At 52.0% G+C, this 16,170-nt stretch overlaps 7 protein-coding genes across 7 annotated transcripts; 5 read left to right on the top strand and 2 right to left on the bottom strand.

Moving 5' to 3' along the window:
- Positions 1–667: 667 nt before the first annotated feature.
- On the top strand, positions 668–1,158 carry DSM5745_02159 (4a-hydroxytetrahydrobiopterin dehydratase; the record flags this gene model as incomplete). Its single annotated transcript, XM_026744175.1, has 2 exons — positions 668–817; positions 955–1,158. 2 exons carry the CDS (start codon positions 668–670, stop codon positions 1,156–1,158), a joined length of 354 nt encoding a protein of 117 aa, XP_026607338.1.
- Positions 1,159–2,615: 1,457 nt separating this feature from the next.
- DSM5745_02158 (peptidase family M20/M25/M40 protein) lies at positions 2,616–4,979 on the top strand (the record flags this gene model as incomplete). The annotated part of the gene is made up of 1 exon (XM_026744174.1): positions 2,616–4,979. The coding sequence occupies one exon, from the start codon at positions 2,616–2,618 to the stop codon at positions 4,977–4,979; it is 2,364 nt and encodes a 787-aa protein (XP_026607337.1).
- A 1,190-nt stretch (positions 4,980–6,169) lies between these two features.
- Positions 6,170–7,318, top strand: DSM5745_02157 (uncharacterized protein; the record flags this gene model as incomplete). The annotated part of the gene is made up of 2 exons (XM_026744173.1): positions 6,170–6,620; positions 6,747–7,318. 2 exons carry the CDS (start codon positions 6,170–6,172, stop codon positions 7,316–7,318), a joined length of 1,023 nt encoding a protein of 340 aa, XP_026607336.1.
- An 863-nt stretch (positions 7,319–8,181) lies between these two features.
- On the top strand, positions 8,182–9,072 carry DSM5745_02156 (SDR family NAD(P)-dependent oxidoreductase; the record flags this gene model as incomplete). Its single annotated transcript, XM_026744172.1, has 1 exon — positions 8,182–9,072. The coding sequence occupies one exon, from the start codon at positions 8,182–8,184 to the stop codon at positions 9,070–9,072; it is 891 nt and encodes a 296-aa protein (XP_026607335.1).
- A 523-nt stretch (positions 9,073–9,595) lies between these two features.
- Positions 9,596–10,075, bottom strand: aspf13 (allergenic cerato-platanin Asp F13; the record flags this gene model as incomplete). The annotated part of the gene is made up of 1 exon (XM_026744171.1): positions 9,596–10,075. The coding sequence occupies one exon, from the start codon at positions 10,073–10,075 to the stop codon at positions 9,596–9,598; it is 480 nt and encodes a 159-aa protein (XP_026607334.1).
- A 1,459-nt stretch (positions 10,076–11,534) lies between these two features.
- Positions 11,535–13,227, bottom strand: DSM5745_02154 (NADPH-adrenodoxin reductase; the record flags this gene model as incomplete). The annotated part of the gene is made up of 3 exons (XM_026744170.1): positions 11,535–12,404; positions 12,453–12,887; positions 12,937–13,227. The coding sequence occupies 3 exons, from the start codon at positions 13,225–13,227 to the stop codon at positions 11,535–11,537; spliced, it is 1,596 nt and encodes a 531-aa protein (XP_026607333.1).
- A 414-nt stretch (positions 13,228–13,641) lies between these two features.
- Positions 13,642–15,888, top strand: DSM5745_02153 (uncharacterized protein; the record flags this gene model as incomplete). Its single annotated transcript, XM_026744169.1, has 2 exons — positions 13,642–13,815; positions 13,894–15,888. 2 exons carry the CDS (start codon positions 13,642–13,644, stop codon positions 15,886–15,888), a joined length of 2,169 nt encoding a protein of 722 aa, XP_026607332.1.
- Between the last annotated feature and the right edge of the window lie 282 nt (positions 15,889–16,170).

The following is a 16,170-nucleotide window of genomic DNA, read 5'->3' as shown; positions in this document are numbered from 1 at the left end:
CACCTCAACATCGAAGGGATGCTTTAGCTCCTTATTTCTCTTATTCCGTCTAATGTTCGTCAACGCGGTCCTTGCTTCCAGCATACCATACTGTGGACCGCATGGTTCCGTGATGCCTCTATAATTGCGTACAAGACTTGCTTGGTATTCCACTGGCGCATCGCCATCAGTTCTCTTGACCTGTATTTCAGCTTTGCACCTTTGGCTTTTGACTCATCTTGTGTTTCCCTTAGATACCAAGCTTTAATCTTAATTGTACGTATTGTGGCTCATAGCGAATTGAAAAATCGCATAGTGGTTCCATGTTTCTTGTAATCGAATGTCGTCTTTGGCACATGTTCTTCACCTCGTTACGGAGTAGCCCCCAGCCATGTAGGACATTCAGTGAAGAGGTCATGTGACCAAGCTGGGATCTCATCTGAGAATGCGGCATCATGGGAAGACGCTTTGCTTCAACCAGCCAGTGCACCTTGTCATGGAACCCACAATCAAAGGCTATCAGCGCCTACATAAGTCGATATTAAGACTCCTCCCGGCCTGCACTCGCAATTACTCAGCTCGTCAGTTACCGATTTTCCATCAGTCACCAAGTCTGCGAGTTCCCTCTATCGCTTTCCGTCAAGTTCATCCGAGCAACGGGGTCAGCTTCATTCGCAGAGCTTCTACTATGAGCACAGAGCTCCAGTTCGCCGAGGGTGTTGACCCAGAACAGCTGCGTCCCATGGTGAACGAATTGCAGGAGCAAGGGTGGAGGTTGGATGACGGCAAGATTGGCATCCAAAAAACGTTCTATTTTCGATCATATTTCAAGGCCGTGGTACGTTCGTTTCATCCTCCACTTCGGAGCTTGAGGCTGACATGGGAATGTTATTCCGATGGGCGGCAGAGCTTCTTGAACACAATTGCATCACAGAGCGCTACCAAGAAGCACCATGCAACAATAACGATTGTAAGTCGCGTAATCCGGACGATTGGCGTTCTTCGCATGCTGACGGCGAGCTCAAGAGATTCGGATCAGTGGATGTTCATTGGACTACTCATCATCCTCGCGGCCTTACCGACAAGGACACTTCGATGGCACAGTTCTGCGAGCAGGCAGCAACACTGATGGGTGCAGTGCAGGAAGGGCAAGGCCAGAAGTGTGGACCGGCGACGTAGGCACGGGATCCATTATCCCACTACACAATGAAAATCAAGCTACTCCATAGTTTTTTTTAAGGTTCTCTTTGTATGCAAATCGCGAGCCAGTCCGGGGAGGAGACTGCGGAACCCGATACTAATGAGCCTCACCATGTTTCGCGTGGCTGACGATCGCAGCCTCCGTGCTCCAATTCGTCTGCATCTCGCACTTGCAGTCTTTCCGAGAAGCCGACATGACAGGCGAAATTCCTTGGTAGCAATGCGTCTTGAGGTGAGCGGCAGCAGTGACGTGATGAATTGTGGCTGATGCTGATCCCCCTTTCACAGGCGAGCGGATCCAAGAGTCTGGAAGAAGCCAGGCCTCGAGCTCCAGCATTTCTCTTTTAAATACTGCAATCTCATTGGCTGGGATGAAAGACTCCCATGCTAAACTCCTCTCGAGTTTTCTAAGCCAACAACCGTTATTCGGAGTGGAGACGGACAAAGCTGATTCAGGGGGTTTCTCGGCCTCGAAAACAAGTTAAACAACCATGAAGCTTCAGTTCAGTGGGCTCTCGCCATGCTCGAGTCTCCATCCCCATGGTCTCATCTAAAACACCAAATCGAGATGCACTCTTTTTGCATCCGATTGATGGCCCATGGATCATAGATCTCAACTGCGGCCTCCGTCCCACGGTTCCCAGGGGATTCGTCCGAACAGTTTCAGACTTGATCACAAACAACCCTAAGTAATTTAGTTTCCTCCTTAGCCAACTCCCAGCAGTGGATAGGATTGGGCACTTAGTTAATTTCACCACAAAGGACAGGCCAGTCATCTTATTCCGGCCCTTCTCCAAGGCGGGCAATTTTCCTTGTCGCGCTCTGGCCTGCTCCTCGCTCTCAGCCTCTCATCCATCTTCCCTCTCTTTCTCTTTCACACACGATCCTTCGACTTTCTTCATATTCTTTCCGGCGTTCGGCATCTGAAACAATGATTACAATGGGCTTGTTGAAGACGGAGGTTTAATCGAACCAGACCTCGACTCAGTTCTCAGCCCGTGTCGACTCGAGAGCCGACAATTTTCGTGCACGTTCCTTTCCAGAAAGCTTCCGATCCCGCGCGCATGAGACAAGCAGCTTTCGGCCGGCCTCACTATTTCTAATTACAGTCGCTCCCTAAATATACCTCTTGTTCATACATATTTCAACATCCAGAATTGTCCGACGCCTCGCTCTCTGCGCCGTTCCCGTCACCATCACGAAATCTATGATCACTCCTTGAATGTTGTTACTCAAATGAATCATCCAGACTTCTGCCGCCCTCGTTACAGATCATCTCAGCCACTCCTTTTATTGTTTCACGGCCATACATTGCACAGCTGACGTCGTATGTTGTGCGGGATCAGAATCGATATATCCCCCTCTCAATCCTGTTTAGGTTTCCAAAATAATTCTCTGTCGCCAGTCAAGTGAGAGAGAAGCGAAACGCCAGAGCGATGTCCCTCAATACCAAGCCACCTCAGCCATCTGTTAGCGAACGGAGAGGCCATCAACTAGCACCCCTACACTTACAGACCAACTTCAGTCGCCCCAACTCTCAGATTGTCAATGTCGCATCTCCCCTCAAGCAACGTCCACGACCGTCAGATTATGAAAATGGCAAGACAGAACGAGTTCCTCTGCAGTCAGCGCATGTTAAACGACAGTCTTCCCGGTCCAGCCTCCGTCATATTTTCAGCCGCGAAAAGCACGGTCGAAAGTCGGATGCTAGACTTTCGGGCATCGAGGAAGTCCAGGACCCAGTGAGCCAGGCGTCGACCGACGAAGAGGCGCCTTTATCGCCTACGCCGGATGATTGCGACACGCCTCGAGCTGTTCCAGTTTCAGCTGTTCCCGCCGCAGCCACGACTTCCTCATCGGCAACACCGCCGCGATCCAAGCTGCAGTCCAAACAGAGATCAAAGACTGTTGAGGAAGATAATACACCTGTCGAGGATGTAGCATGGAAGCCACCTCCACTCTTCAAAGCCTATCCGCAAGGTTTGAAACATGCGACTCTTGCATCTCCGATTCTGTCTAGCGATTCCATTATGCGCCTTCATGCTACTTTTAAGGCAAGGGAAGCAAATCTGCGGGACAATGATCAACAAGCAAGTCAACCGGCAAATGAAGAACCCGTAGAGGAACCTACAGCCAGGAAGAAGAAGCTCGACAAGGAAAAGCAAAAGTACCTGCGTGCTCTGTCAGAAAACGTCGAGAACGGCGAATGGACTCAAAGAATCTATGTTATAGCGACGTCTGGGTATATCCTACAGTACCCTGGTGATGGCAAGCATGACCGATTACCAGAGAAAATGCTTCTCCTCGGGCCAAAGTCCGTGGCGTTTGCCAGCGATGCGATTCCAGGCAAGCATTGGGTGCTGCAAGTATCCCAGGGCACCGAGGAAGACAGTGGTGCAAACTCCGCGGAAACAGCTAGACCTCTTTTGTCGCGGTTTGGGTTTCACAGGTCCCACGCTCGGCGATTGGCGCGGAATCTGCTTCTTGTATTCAGTGACCCGGAGGAAATGAGCTCCTGGTTACTGGCCGTTCGCGCCCAGATAGAGGCCCGCGGCGGCAAAAAGTATGTGTCTGAAAAGGTGTACGATGAAGGGATGGAGACTCAGCTGCGGACCACGCCTAGTATGCGACAGATGGTGAAAAGGGACCCTAACCGTTTCTCGGCGGTTTATCTCCAACCGCGACAGTCAATGGTCTTTGAGGATAAAGAATCTAGTGCTGGGGAGCAGTCTCGACGGAGTTCATATATTTCGCTCCATCGCCGGTCGATTGTCATATCCCAACCCCCCGAATCGCGCGCAGGTTCGGTGTCCACAGCCCATACTGATGATGAGCCCGCGCGCTTTTATGCCGCAGTCGGATCTCCTCCTCTCCCAGATGGCAGCGTGATTTCAGAATCTGCATCGGCCGTAACTGCGCCGACCAGTCCAACCTCCACGACTCCCAAGAAGCGACAGTCGATGTTCCTACCCCCGGCGTCCAACCCGAAAGCCGCGGAAATACCTCGAGCGCAGTCAACAGTCCCTGATGCACATTTTCGGAGTGCTTCGCCCCCAGCACCCAACTTTAGCGTACCACTTTTTAGTAGGAGATTTGCGGCTCGGCAAGATACTCACCAGGCTTCTCGTGACAATCGTGATGATATCTCCATTGATACTATTTCCATGTTTTCGTCTCCGCCGCAATCCCCCAGCCGGGAAGGGTTTTCGGTCTCAATGGCTTCGCCCGAACAACGCCGACCAGCAGACCGGCGGGATCAGGCCAAAAAGCCACTTCGTGCATCAAATTCTGAGGATGCGCTTGTGAACACGTCTCGGGAACGCGACCGCAGCCGTGTCCGTTACTCGCATCTGCCAGAGCATATTGCAATGCTGCCTTCCAATTGTCCATCGACTTCACCCCGTCGGCTGAGTGTCAAGCCAGTGATGCCAAGCCCCTCACTTCCAATGCCCCTTGCTGAAGTTGTGAATTCGCCCGGCCACTGTGATCAGTCCAGCAAAGCAGATACATCAAGTCGCCCATCGTCTATAGTCACGTCACGGCGAAAGAGTCTGACCGGGCTCACTGTTGGTCCTCCAGCCGCGCCCCCTCCCAATATTCCTCTACCAAAGATCCCTTCTGGTTTCGTCGACTCCCCTCCGCAAACCGCATGGTCGGAGAAATCTCTTCCGTTGCCCCCTGTCGAAGATGTTGAACAGACTCCAGACAGTATTACTCCTCTACCCTCCACGCATAGTCATCTTCCAAGGACCGTTCGAAGCCGGGTGTCCCGACACATGGGCCATGCCAATAAGATATAGCGATCCCATGGCTTCGATTTTCCTGATATATACACGGATCCGCGCACCATTTGACTGTATCGCCCACGCCGAGTTTCGTCTACGTCACGACTTGGCTACTCTACATAGCATGCATATCTGCAGCGGCTTAGCGTTTACTCTCTCTTTCTTTTCTTTGTCTCTCTTCATGCATGATACCACTTCTAATCTCAGTTCATCTCCGTGTCCAACCCACGCATTTGATATGTTGTCATGGAACATTTATTCTCTTGAGATATCCCGCGCTGTTATGCGTCTGCACGTGTTTATTTATCATTGGCTTTTTTTTGGCATCTATAGGGATAGGGATTTTATTATAGGATAGACTTGCAAGCAGTAAAATAATAGAACTGTTGATAAGCGACGAAGCTAGTACTATTCTGGCTAGTTCCAAACAGAAACAACGCTGACTGTCAATTCTCGAGCTTCAAAAAAGCCCCATTGCGCGGCAGACAGCCATGACGCTCACCAGAAAAGTGCTGCAGGCCAATGGCACTCTCCGCGTGTTGCGTGCACTGCTTGCCCGCAATACACTGGCCCGTCTTGATGTCGCTCAGCATGTGAAAATGTGGCATCCATCACGAACCAATCTCATACAAATCCAACGCCAACGCCATTCTTTGATGTCACCGCCCGCAAGGGAATTCACAGTTGGACAGAGACCAAGTTGCACTGGCTTACCCAGGATTCAGCCGTTGGTACAGTACATATCCCGTTGCTATGATTGATCCGGTAATATCACCGACAGCTCCAGCCCATGAGGCCCTTGATGGTCCTTTGGTAATTGAGTGGACTGCGCCTCAGTGGGAAACTGCCTAAATATACAGAGCATGGACTCCCTACTCTAACTAGGGAGGAAGTCCAGCTACTGAAGCAGCCAAAAGCAGAGTGGGTGACAGTTCCTTATGACACCAACGAGAAGGACTCCTTTTACATTTCTATGGTTTCCAGAACTGGCGTTGGGGACCCCACCCAGCTTTGCCGTGTCGGGAGAAACATTCAGAGCTTTATGAGCCGGCTTTGGGATGGCCATATCCCTTTGTCCCGCCGACGGTGGGAGGAAAAAGAGGCTCAATGATCCGATAAACTTTATTATTGCGGAGAGCTATTCGTGGAGCGTTATAGCCGCCTGTGAGTATATGGATCTTCTGCCGGTCCGCAGCAAGGAGCGGATGGCTTATAATCGGATCTATAATGATCTGGAGGAGGCAGAGTCCGCCCTGAATGCGCTCCGCTCGGCCCGAGGCCTAGACGAACCGGAGCTTGATTTGACCGGCTTGTGGTACCAATTCATCCGTATGAGGTTCTCTATGATGGCTACACTGGCTTACACATGGGTGGTTACTCGTGCCGACGAGTTGCTGCGTTCAGTCGTCCCCCCTGGTTACGGTGACGCCAGTGTCCCGCAAAAAAGGTTCTACGCGAACATCCTAAGTCGGCTCGAGGATATTTCAACAAGGGCTGCAGTTTCGAAGATATGGAAGTCAATGGATGGCTATATGGGTTACCAATTTCATGAGCATGATGTCGTTGCGGGCATATATCCGATGATCCACCTCGGCCGAAATCGGGCAAACAGGGAGTTGCAGCTTCTGACATCGCTGCTACCTGGCGCCTCACGCCGTATGAAAGATTCCAGAACATAAACAAACAAATTCACACAGAGTTTCGTGGCTACTACCCGAGGAGCTATTGAGTCATTCAGTGGTCGAACATTTTAACCGCGCAACTCTAATGGATGATGCCGAGAAATTATGCCACTTGCGATATACCGTATACGGCGCGACAACCTATCCAACGAGCAATGGATGGACTTCCGTGCGAGGATAGAGGCCGACCTATTATCAGGGATTAGCGAAGAAGAACAATATGAGGATTATCTCAAGGGGTGCATTAGGTTCCATTGGGTTGACGATGTCGAGGGAATCCACAACCTTGAAGCAGCAAGACAGCACTTCAAGACCATAAACGAAACACGCGAGGGACCTTGGCTGTGGGATCGCCGATTGTTCCTTGTAGTCAATGAGTTCAGCCTGTCCTCCTACACGGATCCTTCCTTCCACTCCGAGTGTCTAAACCAGGGCTTCCTTCCGGGCGACTTCCGTGGCCACGTCTTAGCCGTCGAGCCCGACTGGGAACCATCGACAAGTGATTCCATCGAGACCCCTTACTATAACGGCACGGTCCGAGTTCTAGGAAACTTGGTCCTGACGGATCTGTACGCGCTCGTGCTGCGGAGTGTCAGGGACACGAAGCCGCTGCGCGAGCTGTGGCCGCTTGCCATGGAGCATGCTAGAAACCGTTGGCCGGTCCCTATCTAGATAAGGCCATGAGAATTCCGCTAACGACTTGACGCCTGCTTAGTGGCTTGTTACGTTCGCTTTGCTCACTCCGCGCGCAATGTTCTTGAGGTAGGCATGTCTGGCAGACTGATGTTTAAGAATGCAAGCAAAAATATAAAAGAAAGCAAAACCCCTACGGGGGATCGAACCCCGGATCTCGAGATTAGAAGTCACGCGCCTTACCACTGGGCCACAGGGGCGGTTTGGTTCTAATGTGTGGCTGAGGCGCCACATATTGACAACAACCAGCCACATAATGACTGACATACCATGAACAATTTATCTTTGCCCTATTCGTTCGCCAGGGCGACTCGGCTCAGTTGCGATCGTTTATCCTTCACTAACGTGCCTGGTCTAGCTTGTTATGGTATTAGTAGAGGTCTCCGCCTCGAAATCAACGGCCAACTACTTAATGGTTTGTGCTGAATAGAGGTGAAGATGACGTCATACTCACTCGCTATATTGGGAGTAACTGACTTACTGTACTCATAATTCAAGGTATGAGTTCCAGCTGTTCTAGAAAGGCTGTAGAATCTCAGGAGTCAACAAGACAGCAAGGTTCGTGGTCAGGCAATGGATGACATGTCGATGACGGCAAGCCCTAACAAATATCCATTCTGTATGATGACACTGCAAGCACAGTAGACGTCACCCTGAGACCATCCAGACCACTCTCTATAAAACCCTCCCATGTCCCGTGGATCAATGTTCAACTCGATAGAATGCTTCGCTCCCTCTTCCGAACAAAACCGTGTACCTCGGCTTTCACAACCAAACTCCCAACAACCGCACTGCCATCACCGTACCACACCTCCATTCGCCCCGTGTCATCCAGAGCCAAAATGTCCGCACAGACCAGCAACGACCACTTCAAGCTGGAGAACCTCTTCGGCGTCAAGGGCAAGGTCGCCCTCGTGACCGGCGGCGGCTCCGGAATCGGCCTCATGGCCACGCAGGCCCTCGCGAAGAACGGCGCCAAGGTCTACATCACCGGCCGGACGTCCGAGAAACTCGACCGTGTCGCCGAGCTCTACAACAAGAACATCGAGGGCCAGATCATCCCGCTAACCGCGGACGTCACGGACAAGGACTCCATCCGCAAGCTCGTCAAGGAGCTCGAGAGCAAGGAGAAGGTGCTGAACATCCTGATCAACAACGCCGGCGTCTCCAGCGCAACACAAGACACAGACCAGAAAACCCCCAAGGACCTGCAGAAGGCGCTCTTCGACGACCCCAGCTCCTCCATGGAAGAGTGGGACAAGACCTACCGCACCAACGTGGTGCACTGCTTCTTCACGACGACCGCCTTCCTCCCGCTCCTGCAAAAGGGCACGGACGCCGAGCGCGCCTGGTCCTCCACCGTCATCAACATCTCCTCCATCTCCGGCATCGTCAAGGCCTCCCAGCACCACTTCCAGTATAACGCGTCCAAGGCGGCTACCATCCACCTGACCAAGATGCTTGCGCACGAGATCGCCAGCTCGGGGCTTAAGATCCGCATCAACAACATCGCACCGGGTGTCTTCCCGTCTGAGATGACGGCCAGCGAGAGCGACGACAAGCAGAAGAGTACGCTGCCCAAGGAGAAGTTCGAGGGGAAGGTCCCTGCTGGGCGACCCGGGAAGGACGAGGATATGGCGGCCACGGTGCTTTTTACGGCGACAAACCAGTACCTCAATGGGCAGACTATCGTTGTTGATGGTGGGTATGTGCTCTCGACTGGGTCGGTTTAAGGATCCCCGGTGGGTCAGTTTAATGTATTATAATGATGCGAAATGACTAGTAATCGAGACGAGAATGATCTCATGTCAGACTTGTTGATGTAAATGGCTTGTTGTCCTCTCTTCCAGTAGAGCTCAGACCTCTTGTATTAGGATGTGCAAGTTCCTGACCAGGGCTTGATGGTTGCACTTATATCATAGTACAGCATACCGGTATATGCCGTGGATGGATGGCGCGCCCCTTGCTGCTAGTTAGATCGGACCACATGGCCGTTGCAGGAAGAATTCGGAAAGGGACTGCACGCGTTCGGTGTAACTGGGAGTCATCTGACTCATGTTACTGCTGCTATCATTGTAGTATTGTTGTTCAGATGCATTAAGATCAGGAAGTCCAAGGTAAGCAGGTCTATTATTAGCGTAAGGTCATAAGGAGCGTGACTAAGTACATCGCATCAAGTCATGGACAAGTAAACCCAAAACATCCAGCAAATGCCAATGCATCATTCAGAAGTAAACCCAAACAAGAATGAGCCATCTAACCCCTAGCAGGCAGACCACACTGCTCCCGTTCAAGCAGCGTCCAGGTGATATCAACACGACCCAGCTCCACGGCGCGGTTGTTCGTAAGCTGATTCATCGCCGTCTGTCCAACGTTGAATCCACCAGGCGCCGTGTCAATGGCCGTAACGATGATCGAGTTCGTGGCGCCCGTGGCCGAGGTGTACGTGAGCTGGTAGCACGAGCCGCAGCTGGGGCTGTTCCAGCCGGCGATGGTGGGTGCGCCGCCGATGCGGGCGAAGGTTGGCAGGGACCCGAAGGTCGAGAACCCGTCGGTCATGAGGCCGAAGTCGCCGTCGGAGCAGGCGACGGTGGTCAGGGAGCTTGTTGCCACGTCGTACTTGGTGTCGTAGGAGAGGGTGGATGTGCCGGAGGACTGGCGGGCGACGAGAGGCTCTGAGGGGGCCGCGAGGGCGAGAGCGGGGAGGAGGGAGAGGATGGCGGTGGTGAGCTTCATTTTGGCGTTTGTAGTAGTGGATGGTGTTGGTGTTGGTGTTTGTAGAAGTGGATGAGGGTGAGTTGCTTGGGAGGTGATGGTTTGATTGCGGTTTGTGTAGAAGGCTGGTGGTTGAGGATTGATGGTGAATTGGTGATGAGAAAGACGCAGTGGTACGAACAGCACCGGGTATTTATGTCTTTTCCTGAGGTTGTACTCGGTCTCCGTCTGTCCCCTCGGAGTCTATCCAGCCGTGACCGTCAAACAGCTCGGTCCCACGCCGGCGTGGCTGGCAGCTGCAGCCTGACAGTGCAACGTCGAAGAATAGAACAGCCTGTAAAACCCCAGCAATGGCGGACCGCGGCGATGCGTGCCGAGTGAGACATTGTTGCTGGATTGATGGATGATCGGCACATCGGGTGACAATCGCAGCGGAGGCAGTGTTGGATGCCAGTGAGACATGCTTCGCTAGTTCAAGACGGCTGCAGATCGGCGTGGGGAATCCCTGTTTGGACTTTGGAGGTTAAGGCGTCCAAGCTTGCAGAGGGTCAGACAAGTGCTACTCGTCGTAACTCATCAGACGGTGAGTGTGAGACCTGGTGCGAACAGGATACTCAATAACAATTGTTTGAAAAGTGTCAAGTGCAATATTCCAGGTTGATACTGACATACTTCACCGTCCAGGCACACTCTGTAGGGCTGACTAGCCGGCTATTTATATCTCGCATCTGATTGGTCCAGGCGTAACTATAAATCCCAGCCTGCAGCGCCTCGGACTGTAAACAAACGGCCAGTCCACTTTGTACTCTGGGTTCTCGGTGTGGTAGATAGTAAGACACGAGTCTTCGCCGTCTTGCCAGGTCACCGCGAGATTCAAAATAGGGCAGCATGTGTCGCCTGGGTAGCATTTAGCACTTGGTACTGGTCATGCTCATCGCAGGTGGCGCAGTGCGTCAAGCTCGCAAGCTGCTCAGCCCTAATCGGGATCTGCTTAGCTGTAAGCTTAGCTTTGCTTCTGCTATTGGAGCCAAATAATCTTGTTTAATCAAGAACTAGACCGGCACAACCCGGAACTCCCAGAGACCAATGCCTGCTTCATTCGAGTTCACTCTTCCCAGTATACTCCGACATTCGGATGACAGCTTTCGGTGCTACCAGTGACATGGCGGCCGTATGACCTTTCGCGTACTTATTGTTATCCACCCTCTCAGCTTATACAGGGGGGTACTCTGCAGAATGTAATCGCGCTGACACAGAACTCTGTGGTGCACAAAATGTCCAGCTCCAACAGAGTAACCTCATTACCAAATCTGGCTGACAGGAAGATAGATTGGGTATCTACGGCCACAAGCGGCTCTGACCGAACTGATCTGCACCATTCCCATGTGTCTTCCCGGTGTAACAACAGTCTAGAGTCTAATCTACGTATTGGAGTAAACAGTATTGTACAGTAGTGACTATCAAGCGGCGCAAATCAAGCCTAGAGGACACCCAGCATCTGCTCAACTCGTCCGAATTTCTCCCGAGGCTTGTTTCTTTGCGATCCCCGCTCGCGCTCGGCACGATCTATCCGTTCCCAGTCCTCCCAGCTTGTTGCTCTGACGCCGAGCCGCTCCGCCTCAGCCCGGACGCCATCCCATCCAAGGCCTGTCCTTTCATTGGATGGGTTGAGCAGCGCGCCACCACTCTGAGCCACATCCGCTGCGATAGCATCAGCTGTGCTGAATGCGTCTGTCATCGTCGTTGCAATTACACCCGTAGGTCCGCGTTTGACCCAGCCAGCACAGTATAGTCCCGGCAGGTGAGAGATCAGAGAGCCATCTGGGAGTATATCGCGGCTCCCGGCCTCTGACGATGGAGGAACAGTGACTCTGCCAAAGCCGTCGTTTGGAATCACTCCGCGGCTCTCGTCGAACGGCACTCCTAGGTCCTCGAGTCCAGGCAAGGGAAGGCCTTTGTAACCGACGCTGCGGAAGAAGGTGTTCGCAGGAATGTTGACTTTTGCCGGCTTGCCACTTGAAAGGTATTTGGGAGTGACCTTGGCGCTTGCGGAGAACGGATCTGCAGGGTCGAGCTCGTTGCGAGCGAAGCGTACATGAGACAACCGATGCGGGAAAACGGGGGACCAGTTAAGACATTCAGGTGAGAGGAGGAAGTCAAGTGACCACGACTTGGTAGCTGTGCTAGGGTCATTGTTTGATCCCTTGGCGAGGAGTTGAATTAGTCGTTTCTGAGCTCTGGGGAGAGCTGAAACGACATCGTCCGGTGGAAGGAGGTCACGAGGAATGGGATCAAAGGATACAGAGGGAAGTTGCAGTAGTTCGCGAACTTCTTTTATGGTAAAAGATGCCTATCAAAGTTAAAAATGTGTCATAGTAGTTGCGAGAGGTTGACGTACCTGCAGCGGGCCTCTGCGGCCTACCACCCGGACTCTATTGATCTTACTGCTGGACAATGCCTCCAGGGCATAATCAGCAATGTCGGTTTGCCGCAGTCGATCCACATCCGACAGTAAGATCCTTGCCACATCCAACGCAACATTGCCTTGGCCGATAATCACAGCATCCTCTCCCGCAGTGAGGTCCGGGTTAAGATCTCGATGCTCCGGAAGTCCGTTATACCATCCCACAAACTCTCGCGCAGAGTATACACTGCGTAGTGCGTCCTCTCCTTGTATCCCTAGCCTCTTGTCCTTGGGAGCGCCGTAGGCGAATAAAATGGCGTCGTAGTGAGGCTTCAGTAGTCGAAGAGGCAGAGTTCCGCCCAGTTCGACATTCCCAATGAAGTTAAAGCGCGGAGATGCCGCAACTTCCGTAAACTTGTCTTCACAGTTCTGTCCCCCGTCAGCTCACTTTCAAATAGCCAAGTAAATGAACACAAACCTTTACTTCCGGGTGGTCCGGAGCTACGCCATACCTCGCCAGTCCAAATGGAACAGGCAGTTTCTCATACATGTCTACTACCGCATTTTCAACCTTTCCCAGTAGGCGATATGCGGCGTAAAAGCCAGCCGGGCCTGAGCCTACAATGGCTACTCGGAAGGGTCTGTCGGTTTGTACTGTTTGGCTGACATTACGGCGTTGCGACCGAAAGTGAGAGAGAATCACAGGGCGTAGGGACCGAGATGCGCGAACAGTGCATCGCGCACATACATATGGAGTGCGAAGACTCATCTTGTCGAGTATAAAATGTCGAGATCTCAAGTCGGCGGTGGTCCGTGACTCAAATGACGCGTGTCACGTGTGCTCTTATCGATAGCTTATCTACTGTTGCCGGGACAACGCAGCCAGTGTTGACGCTCTGCAGGTGTCCGGACTGTTCAGCCTCATCAGCGACTATTCTCTGGTTGTCCCCATTCTCTCTCCACCTGAACCACGGTCGCTTTGAGAGATCTCGTGTACATGCAGGAGCTGTCAGTGATTTTGGAACGTGGACGCAGTACGCTCGTTCTCTCGACATCGCATCTTCTTTTCAAACAGGGCCTAGATTCCTTTACCATTCCATTCTTTCAGGGCGCATTCCTTTCCTTCCCCGCCCCGCGTGGGTGAAGGCTGCCATTGCTGAATACTAACTGTCGCATCGCAACTATGGGGAACTCTTCGCCTCCATTCCTTTACGGACCTCCTGATGCCTTTAGCTTCAAAGGACCTACGGATCGCCCCTTCAACCCGAAGGCTGTGACGCAGGCGAGCTGGACTCGTCCTCGGCCAAAGAAGAAGCAGAAGGGGCCGTTGGTTAGCCTGAATCGGCATCCAGACTCGGTATGTCATATACTAATTATGTTCAAGTCTTATATTGGCCATGAACGGACAAGGATAGCATGACTAACACTTTCTTAGTATTCTAACCTTCCCGATGGCAGATCGCGTTGGACTCCGATGAGTCCGAGGACGAAGCCCAAGGTCTTTTATGGGCGCAGAATACAATTGGGCTTGCGAGTCTTAGCTTTAATCGGAGCCCTCGGATCACTGTTTTGCGCTATTGTCATCAAGAACGTCGCGACTTCAATTATATGGATTATCCGAGTTGGGGTGGGTTATTCAAAAGCACCTTTGTCAATTTTTCCTCGTCACTCTACTAACACGACCAAGCCTGCAATAGCGATCCTTCACACTCTCTATTCCATCTATCACTTATGCCGTTCCCCGGTCACTAGACCTCCTGGTTCACAAGCGAGCTATATGCTTTTCGCCGCGACGTTGGACCTAGGACTGGTGCCTTTCTATGTTTTCGCTGCCTACTTGGGATATAAAGAATATACCGGTAGTACCTACAATTGGCAGACTCTCTTGAGCACAGAGACCGATGTTATCATGATCATTGCGAAGGCGACTTTCTATTTGAGCGTGGTCAATGGAGGGCTCCATTTGATCTCTCTTGGAATCTCTGTCTTCTTATTCAGCATCTTCCGCCAGATCGCCCGGCTGCCCCCGGATCTGAACCCACTGGAGGATAATCTGACGTCTCGTTCTCACAAGAGAACCAAGTCCGAGATTGCAGAGAAGCATGCCAGCATCTCTACGCTAGACTCAACAAACTCGGTTGCGCAGCCTTTGATTGGCGTTCCTCGCACTATTCCATTCACGCACACGAGGACTAAGTCTTCGGAGAATAACTCGCTACGGCCGCCTGTGGACATGGCCAAGCAAAGAGGAAACTCGCAGACTTCTGTTCCAGAAATGCCATTCCGGTACCGCGCGAATACCCTGGAAGAACCGTACGAAATACCGGTGCATGACACAGACTTCGAGCCTCGCCCGACCTCGATCATCCCGTCTGGTACTCCAATGCGCCAAGCCTCCCCGGAAGTGCCAACCCGTTCTCAATGCGTCAGTCCTGCTTCTGAGAACTCCGGCTCGGACAACTGGGTTGTTTTCGGATCACGCTCCGTTTCCGCGGCTGAAGATAATAATACCGGCGGTGTCGCACCACGTGAGCCATCGTCTGTCTACAGTAGAGCTGAAACCCCTGGATCCCTGAACGGTGTCATCGACTGGATGGGCCTCGCACAGAAGTACGGATGGGACATTAGCGAGACAATATCAGAAGACCTTCGTGGTGAATATGAATCTCTGGCTATGCATGAGTACTATGGAATTGATGATGATAACCACAATGTGCGCAAGAACGGATTATACGACCACGATGAAAATGATGAACATGACATTGCGAACCATCGCATTGACATCTACCAGGATCACAGAGACAGTGACGAAGAATTTGGAGATACCCTCAGGGTCAACCCTCTCGGACTGAACCCACCAACACCCCAGCCCATTCCGGATTCCAGCGAGAGCCAAAAGACACCTAGCCGTATGGTCCTCGGTGATATCCCCAATCTAGCCCCGACTCCGCCAAAGCACAAGGTACCACCTCTTGAGCGCCCCGAGAAAGAACGCTTTTACAACGGAGCAGACATCAACACCACCATTGATATCGATGACGATCCAAAGGCCCTCAACAAGAGAACCAAACTTGTCAAGCGCAAATCTGATAAGCTCAGCTCTTACGGTCCTCTCCAGCAGCACGGCGAAGATATGCCTAGCGATCTCATCGTGCCCGAGAAGGATCGTAAGGGCCGTGTTGTGAGTAACTCAGGAGCTGACTTTGGTCGCGGCCTCGGTCAGGGGTCAAATCTGTCGTATGGAAACTACATTGCCGGTCTGGGTGTTGGAAGGAGACGAGACGTTAGTGGCAAAATGGCTGAGGAGGGCCGAGGCGGTATCGATAGCCCTAACTCCAAGGGCGGCAGCGGGAACGGGAACGGGAACGCCAACACAAGCGCAAACTCCACGCCTCGAGCTGCTGGGTGGGCGAGATTTGCTGGACTGTGATTTGCACTGGTCTGGACATCGACTGATGCTTTACTTGACTTACGAGTGTTATTGGATTGAGGAAAGCTAACAGGAGGAGATACTCGATGATTTGCAAATGACATGAAAATGATGGAAATGGAAACGGATAATGTACTGGACGAATGTAGGACGAGATATTCATTATGGATAGGGATGGGCTTTACTCACTTGCTTGTATTTACTGTTTGGCGTATTTAGGACTTTTAAGTAGTCTAGGCTAGGAATGAATACCATGATATCTCAAGGATCCATCTTCTCTTT

The sequence above is a fragment of the Aspergillus mulundensis genome (assembly GCF_003369625.1).
Source record: "Aspergillus mulundensis strain DSM 5745 chromosome Unknown scaffold_1, whole genome shotgun sequence".
Lineage (NCBI taxonomy): Eukaryota > Fungi > Ascomycota > Eurotiomycetes > Eurotiales > Aspergillaceae > Aspergillus > Aspergillus mulundensis.
Note: the sequence above shows the minus strand (reverse complement) of the source record. Positions and strands in the feature narration are given on the sequence as shown.